This window comes from Molothrus ater, chromosome 21 (genome assembly GCF_012460135.2).
Source record: "Molothrus ater isolate BHLD 08-10-18 breed brown headed cowbird chromosome 21, BPBGC_Mater_1.1, whole genome shotgun sequence".
Taxonomy (NCBI): Eukaryota; Metazoa; Chordata; class Aves; order Passeriformes; family Icteridae; genus Molothrus; species Molothrus ater.
Genome location: NC_050498.2, coordinates 5,959,457 through 5,968,508, shown reverse-complemented (window position 1 = coordinate 5,968,508; position 9,052 = coordinate 5,959,457). Strand labels below are relative to the sequence as shown.

Genomic DNA, 9,052 nt, shown 5'->3' with positions numbered 1-9,052 from the left:
TGCCCAGAGACTGAGCCAAGCCAACCCCTAAACACCCTCAAACACCCCAGAGGGAAATTTTCTCACATTTATCCCCATCCCATGGGCATCCTTAAAGCCCACAGCTGGGCAGGGCTGCTCCACCTTGGAGGGGAGCTGGGCCCTTTGGGTTTCCTGGACTATTCCTGGGGAAATTGAGCCTGGATATGATCCATTGTCTGCCCAGGATTGACATCTCACTCCAGCTACAGGTTTATTTACAAGAGGGTTTATTGAGTGCAGGGGGAGGGGACAGAGCCAGCTCTGTAAATTAATGACACAAAAACCACACAGAGAATCACGGGGTACAATTAAATAGAGGTTTGGGGAAGGCAGCTTCACGTGGAGGTGCTGTTTGGCTCCTTCTGCTTCCTCAGGTACTCCTGGAACCATTTCTTCTTTGGGTCCACACAGACCATCCCCGTCAGCAGCTTCACACTTGGAGGGGAAAGAAAATCCCGAGTCAGCCTGGGAGTGCAGGATCCCCCAGGGGATTCCTGCAGCATCCTGCCCCCCTTTCCCTGCCAGGGCTGGCTCCTGGCCTGCTGGCAGCACAAATGGGGCCGTTTGGGGCAGAGCATCACCCCTGGGGCTGTTTGGGTCAAGCAGGGAGGGAGGTGAGTGTGAAGAGCCGGGTGAGGACAGCCCCACCATGGGCAGGGGACTCATTCTGGGGAGTGCCCAGAAATGGGGATTGCTGGGGAAGGAGGGTGAGTGAGGTGAGGATGGGGTGGAGGGCAGGAAGGCTGGCTGGGAGCTGGGGTTACTCACAGAACAGCCCTGTGGGTGCAGGTGGATGGTGTTTCCTGGTAGCCCAGGATCCTGAACTCCGGGATTTTCCGGCGGGAGAACATTTCCTTGGAGCAGCACTTGGGTCTGGAGCTGCGGACTGAGAGCAGGAGGGAGGGTTCAGTGCTCTCCCACCCCTGGCATGAGGGCTATGAGCTCTGCTCCTGCTCCCTCATCCCACAAAGGGAGCATCTTGCAGCCCCAGGGGTGATGCTCTGCCCCAGGGTGTGAGCACTCTGCCCTTAGAGCTCCCCAGCTGGGACTTTGGGGCTGAACCAACCCCATTTTTACTCATTTGGAACAAATCCAGGCCAGCCCCATGCTCAGGCAGCTGCTGATGCCCCACAACCCCACAGGAGCTGAGCTCTCCTCCCTTTCCCCAGCCCCAAATCCCGTCAGAGGAAAATCTCAGAAGGGAGAATCTCCCTGCTGGTACTTACAGGACATCCCCTGGCTTCCAGTCCAGGCAGCTGCCAGCAGCAGGATGAGCAGGGCCAAGGAGATCTTCATGTCCACCCCGAGCTTCTGTCAGCACCAGCAGCTCTGGTTCTGCTCTGCCCACCAGGAGCTTGCCTGCCCTGCTGCCTGCAGCCCTGTGGGATTTATAACAACCCCTGCCAGGCTTTCCATGACAGCTCTGGACCCTCCCCGTGGAAAGAACCGCTTGGATCTCTCCATGAGGGGCGAGTGGTGAGGGGAAATTCCTCCTGGCAGCCACTCTGGCCACCGTGACACCCCAGGGCTGCTGAGAGGTGTGGGAGAGGCTGGTGATGCTGGGCTGGGAGTCTATTTTGGGTTGGGTTGTGGCCACCAGCAAAGAGCACAGGATGATGCTCACACTTGTGAGTTCCTGTGCAAAAACCACTCCTTGCCATTGGCTCTGGGGCCTCTGCTTGCTCTGGGGTGGTGGCTGGGTTTGTTTCTCCATCTGTCACACACATCTTTCATGGAAAATCATTTCCTTGGGATTTTTCCTCCTGAGAAGCTGAGAGGCCTCAGGAACAACATGTAACCAATGGTTATCTGCTGCTGTGGAATGCAACAGGTGGATCTGGGATTGGCCCATGTTGGATGTTCCTAATTAATGGCCAATCACAGCCCAGCTGGCTCAGACAGAGAGTCTGAGCCACAAACCTTTGTTATCATTCTTTCCTATTCTATTCTTAGCCAGCCTTCTGATGAAATCCTTTCTTCTATTCTTTTAGTATAGTTTTAATATAATATACATCATAAAATAATAAATCAAGCCTTCTGAAACATGGAGTCAGATCCTCGTCTCTTCCCTCATCCTCAGACCCCTGTGAACGCTGTCACATCCATCACCCACTGCAGGCTGGCTCTGCCACTGTCACAGCACCCATCACATTTCCTGGTGGCATTCCTGGGGTTTTGGGCTGGCTCAGGCGTCCCTGAGTTCCCTCTCTAATGGAATTTGGGCTGTTAATTAGGATGGTGGATGAGGAGAACAGGAAGCCCCCTCCTCCCAGCCATGTTGTCCCTCTGGTTCTTCCCCAGAGCCCTCCTGGGTTTTGTTTGGCCCCATTCACCCCTGGACACCCTCACAGAGACCTGGCTGAGGCTCCAGCTGCTGCTGGCTCCTTGCTGATCCCAACACCTGGGCAGGAAAGGCGGCAGCAGGACCTGCCCAGGCCCCAGAGACTCAGACAGACAGATGTTTGCATGTGGGAATCGCATTTAATTCTGCTTAGAGTCGACAAAAAACAACTGTGGAGCTGCTCCCCCTTCACCCCCCGCCTGCTGCAGCCTCTCCATGGGCCACAGAGGGTCTGGGTATTCCATCCTGCTGGGCTGGCAAAGGCTGGAAAAGGCCCCCTCCTGTGGTGAGGGTCATGGTGATGGGGAGGATGTCCCTTGTGAGCTGCTCCATGCAGAAGTGTCCCCTCTGCCCGGGTGGTGTCCCCCTCAGGGCTGTCCCCAGCCTCCCCACTAGCTGGGGATGGAGAAGGAGCTGACTTGGAAGCTCTGCTGGTACCTCTTGACCCATGCTCTGCTGGCCTGGGTGCAGATCTCCTTCCCGTTCCTCACCTTGAAGCTGGGGCACAGAGAGGCTGGGGTCAGTGGGGACCCTAACACTGAGCTTCTGGGGGGCTCAGGGGGTCAGGATGGAGCCAGCAGAGCGAGGCAGGGGTGGGTTTGGGGTACTCACATCACAGCCTGGTGCGGGCACTCGGGGCTGGTGGGGTAGCAGGCCACCACGTTGTCCCTCTTGATCCTTCTGGTCTGGAAGTTGAAGCAGCACTTGTCTGGCATGGCTGGAGCTCCTGGGGGGCAGCACAAGCCTGGCTCAGCCTGGAGACCCCCAGCCCCTCCTCAGCCCTCCTGCCATGGCAGTGGCAGCTCTTTGGGGGGGATCCCCCTGCACCCCATGCATGAAGCAAACCCGACCCCACAGCCCTGGCTTCTGTCCCCATCCCTGAGTTCTGTCCCTGTCCCCCATCCCTGAGTTCTGTCCCTGTCCCCCATCCCTGGGTTCTGTCCCCATCCCACAGCCCTGGGTTCTGTCCCAAGTTCCCCAGCCCTGGGTTCTGTCCCTATCCCTGGGTTCTGTCCCCATCCCACAGCCCTGGATTCTGTCCCTGTTCCCCCCATCCCTCGGTTCTGTGCCCCCCAAGCTCTGAGTTCTGTCCCTGTCCCCCAGCCCTGGGTTCTGTCTCCATCCTCCATCCCTGGGTTCTGTTCCCATCCCACAGCCCTGGATTCTATCCCTGTTCCCCCCATCCCTGGGTTCTGTCCCCATCCCTGGGTTCTGTCCCCATCCCCAGCCCCTGGGCTGGGGGCAATGCTCACTCTGAGCCAGGCTGTGCCAGCACAGCGTGCAGAGGACGAGGAGGGCACAGACCACCCTGGAGGCCGTCCCCATGCTGGGCTGTGGCAGTGGCTGAGCCGCCTGTGCTGGGGCCAGCCTGCCCCGGCTGCTTTTATGGGGGATCTTCCCCCAGGGACAAGGGGGAGGGCCTGGCCCCTGCCACGTCCCAAAGCACAGAGGGAAAGTGATACTTCATCTCCTCATTCCCTCCCCAGCCCTGGGAAAGGAAAAATGTGCTCCCAGGCCGTGCTTCTGGCACTGATGGGCTTGGGATTTTTCCTGAGCTCGGGCCCCCAGCGTTGGGGCTGATGGACAGGCTGTTCCCAAAGCCTGGCTCTGCACCCTCAGTCCCTGGGCAGGCTGTGCCCAGGCCTCGTGGAGGGGAGGTGAGAGGGTTTGGGATGTCCTGTGGATGGGTCAAGGGACAGGCACAGCATCCTGCAGGGTCTCCCATTGTCCCTGTCCTCCCCCTGCCCTGCAGTTTTGTATCCTGGCCCTGGGGACCACCAGCCAAAAACCCCCCAAAAAACTCAGCCATAGAGAAAATAAAGCTATAGAGAAAAACTACAAAACATCGAGAAACAGCTTCTGCCCGGTTGCATCAGGCGCACAAACCCCTGTGCATTTTTGGGGGTGTTTGGGGCCCAGGGGGAGGACGGGCAGGTGGCTGCACTTCCCCACTCTCGGTGCCAAAGCAGCAGCTCATGTTCTTGGCCGTGCTGGGCTGGGAAAGGCAGAGGCCAGCGAGGGAATCCCTGGTGGATTTTGCCTGGCTGCAGCTGTCAAAAAATCCCCTTCTCCCCCCAGCCCTGCAGATCCCAGGGCGCCTCCCAGCTGCCTGCAGCTGGCGCAGGAAGGGGAGCAGAGGGGAGAGGCGGAGGCTGCGCTGGGAAGGCTGAGGGATCCCGGGGTGCTGGGGACACAGCCCTGCACAGAATCACAGATCCACCAGGCGGAAGAGACCTTAAAGATCGAGTTCAACCCAGCCCAAACACCTCGGCTAAAACCCTGGCACCCAGTGCCACATCCAGGCTTTGTTGAACACACCCAGGGATGGGGACTCCACCACCTCCCCGGGCAGCCATTCCAGGATTTTATCTCTCTCTCTTTAAAAAGTTCTAATGTCCAACCTGTATTTCCCTTGGTGCAGCTTGAGACTGCGTCCTGGACTGCCTTGGGGTGCTTCTCCTGGGAGGGGAATCTGTGACCGTGTTCACAGGGGTCTGAGGATGAGGGAAGAGACGAGGATCTGACTCCATGTTTCAGAAGGCTGATTTATTATTTTATGATATATATTATATTAAAACTATACTAAAAGAATAGAAGAAAGGATTTCATCAGAAGGCTGGCTAAGAATAGAATAGCAAAGAATGATAACAAAGGTTTGTGGCTCGGACAGAGAGTCTGAGCCAGCTGGGCTGTGATTGGCCATTAATTAGAAACAACCAACGCAGGTCAATCACAGACCCACCTGTTGCACTCCACAGCAGCAGATAACCATTGGTTACATGTTGTTCCTGAGGCCTCTCAGCTTCTCAGGAGAAAAATTCCTAAGGAAATGATTTCTCATAAAAGATGTCTGTGACAGGAATGGGAATTCGCTCTTCTCCAAAGCCACTTCCCAGAAACCAGCCTCCGTTTGTTTGGGGTGACAGGGAGGTGCCAGGGCATGCCCCAAGGGTGGTGGGAGCAGATAAGTGGGGTTTGTGTTTGTCTGGCAGAGCTGAGCACCTTTTGTCATCCCCCAAATTCCCAATTCGTCCCTCCCGGGGGAGCAGAGACGTCTCTGGCTTGGCCCTGGCCCAGCCCTTGGCTCTTGGCCTTTCCCTGACTGGATCCATCTTTTTCCTCATTCCTTTTCCTACCCCTACGCACCACAGAGCTCCTGCTGCAGCTGGGGCAAACACGGCCCTCTAAGGGTAGAAAATGTTCCCTGGAAAACAAAAGGAAGGACAACAAAACAGGGTTTATCGTTCTGGGAAAACCCCTTTTAATGACTCCAAGGTAAAATTCCATTGCAGGAATTTTAAAAATTACAGCAGGAAAAGAAGGCCGGGAATGACATTCCCAGCTCATCAGTGTTTGATGCAGAGAAGGGCACGGGACATGGGCAGAATCTCTGCTCTGGGGTGGCCCCAAAAGTCCACTGATCCCACAAATCATCTGGGCTGGAAAACATCTTCTTCCTCCCTTTCTTCCCCTGTTTCTGTTGCTATAGAACACAAAATAAAACAACGCGGACACGCAGCTCTCTAAAGTAAAAAAAGAAGAAAGTTTAGTTTCTAACTTTAATATTTACAGATTTCCAAAAGCGACAGTAGATTAGAAGATGACAGTGCTACCTCTCCAATGACACTAAACAAATTAACAGTTTATTAATTTTTTTCTCACCCCGTAAAAAAATACCAAACAATAAGCTATTTACATAAAGCACATAAAAAAATCATTACAAAAATATAAACATCAGAAGGCTTAGAAAAAAATTAAAGAAAAAACCAAAGCAGCACTGTTTCTCTGTGGGGGCTCTGTGCCTGCACTCCCAGCTCTGATACAGCCCGGGACACACAGGGACAGCCCGGGACAGCCCGGGACAGCCCGGGACACACCGGGACAGCCCGGGACACACAGGAATACCCCGGGACACACCGGGACACACCGGGACAGCCCTGGAATGCCGCTTGCCCCTGGGGCAGAGCTGCTTTTCCAGCCTGATGCTTTATTGATGCTGCATTTCCCTCTCAGCCGATCAATAACCCCCGGGGCAGCTGCTGCAGCTGGGGCAGCCAAAGTCAGCCCGGGAGCGGAGCTGCTTTGTCAGGTCAGGGCTGTTTCCAACAAGGATTTGTTTGATTTCTTCTTCTCCCTCTGCTTTGTTTCTTCTTCTCCCTTTTCAAGCGTGGTCGGGTCAGCTTTTCCATCTGACGCGGAGGTAACCACTGAATTCACACCCCGTTCGTGCCATTTCCTTTTTAAAAGTCCTTGTCCGGCCCCAGCCACCCAGGACTTCCCCAGCTGCTGCAGAGATGGTTTCTATCAGATTGGGTCACCAAAAAAAAATGTCCCCAAAAATAGGTGTCCCCTTTGCTACCAACATCCCTGCGGAGCCCAGCTGGATTCTGCTCCCAGAAAGCAGAAAGTGGAGATGTTTTGGGGTATTCTTTTGTCCAAGGCATTGCCTGGCACCCAGCTGGCCTGAGACTCCTTCCTCCTGTGGAATTGAGATGGAATGAGTGCTGCCATCCTTTTCCAGGGGAGATTTTAACAGGAACATCACAGCTAAATCCAATTTCAGACATGTCTCCTGTGGGAGGAATGCTGAGCATGCCCCAGGTGTTGCTGGAAGAAGCTGGTCCAGGCTTGGACCAGCCCATGTCACCCTTACTTCCCTAATTCAGGCCCAGGGAAAGGTTGGGAGTGATGCTCCCACCTGTAGGAAGTGGAAACACCGTGAAAAACATGGCTTTGTGTGGCTTTGGTGTAAATCTCTGGGGATTTGGGCTCTTCTCTTGATTATGGAGCTGTGTCCCCACATCCTGCTGGCCCAGAGGGAGAGAAGCCCCAAAGGGAAGGAGTTTGAGCCCAAAACAGAGGTGGGGACCTCAGAGAGGTGAAAAGTTCCCATTTGGGATGACAAACTCTTTCCTCATCTCCTGAGTGAAGGGGTTTTGTGGTTGCCCTACTGTCCCTGGGCACAGAGAAGGGGTTTTGTGGCTGTCCCCTTGTCCCTGGGCACATGGAAGGGATTTTGGTGGTTGTCCTTTTGTCCCTAGGCACAGGGAATGGGTTTTGGTGGTTGTCCTTTTGTCCCTGGGCACAGGGCAGAGGTTTGATGGTTGTCCCTGGGCACAGGAAAGGAATTTTGCGGTTGTCCCCTTGTCCCTGGGCACAGGGCAGGGGTTTGGTGGCTGTCCCCTTGTCCCTGGGCACAGGGCAGGGGTTTGGTGGCTGTCCCCTTGTCCCTGGGCATTTCATCCTCTCTCAGCTGTCCCGAGGTGAACTCTCCCCGTTCCCCGCACATCTCCGGGTGCTCACTGACTCATTTCCCGTGTCCTTTGGCCCCGGCATCCTGGCTGCCCCCGCAGGGACGGCCCCGGCTCAAACGCTGATTTCACACCCAACTCCTCTGCCTGAGATTGCGATCAGGGCTGGGCTGCTCGAGCTGAGCGAGCTCTCCCCAGCCCTGGCCTTTGAAAACCCCGAGTTCAGAACTCAAATAAACCCAAAGCCTCCTCTGACTCCTGATCTGCAGCCCCATTCCTGATCTGCAGCCCCATTCCTGATCTGCACCCCCATTCCTGCAGTTTCCACTCTCCTCATCATTTCCCAGCAACCTGAAAGGCACAAAACACGAAAAAGAAGGATAAATCCCAAACCAGCAAGGAAGATGCTCGCAAAATCCCCTGCACCCAGGTGCTGGGATCAAAACTAATCCCGACAATCCACACTGGGAGCTCTCTGGGTTTTCTCCAGGCTCCAGCCCCAAGGCTGGGCAGTGCCCGTGGGATGCAGGTGATGGGTAAGGGCGATCAGCATCACCAGGGTTTGGGGAATTCTGTTTCAGCCCACCCGAATCCCCCTCCCCGAGCTGGCCCCGGCTTCCCGCGGTGCTTTCCCAGCTATCAGCAGCTCCGATCTGCCTTTGTGGCCTCGGTGACCTTTTTCACACGTATTTTCTGCCACCGCCTGACCAGGGAGGAAAAGACACCCCAGGGGAGATGAATTCATTTCCTCCAGGCCCACCCCGGGGTGTTTTCCTTGAGAATCTTCCCCTGGCATCGCTCCGAGCAGGTGGGGTGGGTGGAGCCCCGGTGGGGTCTCCCCTTCCCCCGTTCTGGAAATTCCCCTAAAATCCTTCCAGAAATATTTCCTGGGCTGGGAGTGGGGAAGGACCTTCCTGATGTCCTCGGGAGTTTGCTGCAGGGAGAACCTTCCAGTTGGGAAATGCTGGAATAGGACAGCTCAAAGGGGATGAGGGAGATGGTGGGGGTGAAGATGGGGGCGAGGATGGGGATGAAGCTGGGGATGATGATGGAGATGGTGAAGGGGATGAAGATGGGGATAATGGGGATGAAAATGAGGGTGAAGATGGGGATAATGATGGAGATGGTGAAAGGGATGAAGATGGGGATGATGAAAAGGATGAAGATGGGGATGATGAAGGGGGTGATGAAGGGGGTGAAGACAGGGGTGAAGATGGAGATGATGAAGGGGATGAAGATGGAGATGAAAATGGGGATGAAGCTGGGGATGATGATGGAGATGAAGATGGGGATGATGAAGGGGATGAAGATGGGGATGAAGATGGGGATGATGAAGAAGATGAAGAGATGGGGATGAAGATGGAGATGAAGATGGAGATGAAGATGGGGATGAGCACCAGCTGTGCAGGGCTGGGTGAGCCCCGGGTCCCTCTGTCCT

The 9,052-nt window shown here is 55.4% G+C and overlaps 2 protein-coding genes across 2 annotated transcripts; both read right to left on the bottom strand.

The window, feature by feature from the left end:
- Positions 1-356: 356 nt before the first annotated feature.
- On the bottom strand, positions 357-1,317 carry LOC118694344 (eotaxin-like). Its single transcript, XM_036395378.1, has 3 exons — positions 1,248-1,317; positions 790-907; positions 357-456 (listed from the first exon to the last, which is right to left on the bottom strand). Exons 1-3 carry the CDS (start codon positions 1,315-1,317, stop codon positions 357-359), a joined length of 288 nt encoding a protein of 95 aa, XP_036251271.1.
- Positions 1,318-2,496: 1,179 nt separating this feature from the next.
- Positions 2,497-3,699, bottom strand: LOC118694269 (C-C motif chemokine 4-like). The gene is made up of 3 exons (XM_036395281.2): positions 3,616-3,699; positions 2,975-3,089; positions 2,497-2,860 (listed from the first exon to the last, which is right to left on the bottom strand). The coding sequence occupies exons 1-3, from the start codon at positions 3,686-3,688 to the stop codon at positions 2,755-2,757; spliced, it is 294 nt and encodes a 97-aa protein (XP_036251174.1). The 5' UTR covers positions 3,689-3,699; the 3' UTR covers positions 2,497-2,754.
- Between the last annotated feature and the right edge of the window lie 5,353 nt (positions 3,700-9,052).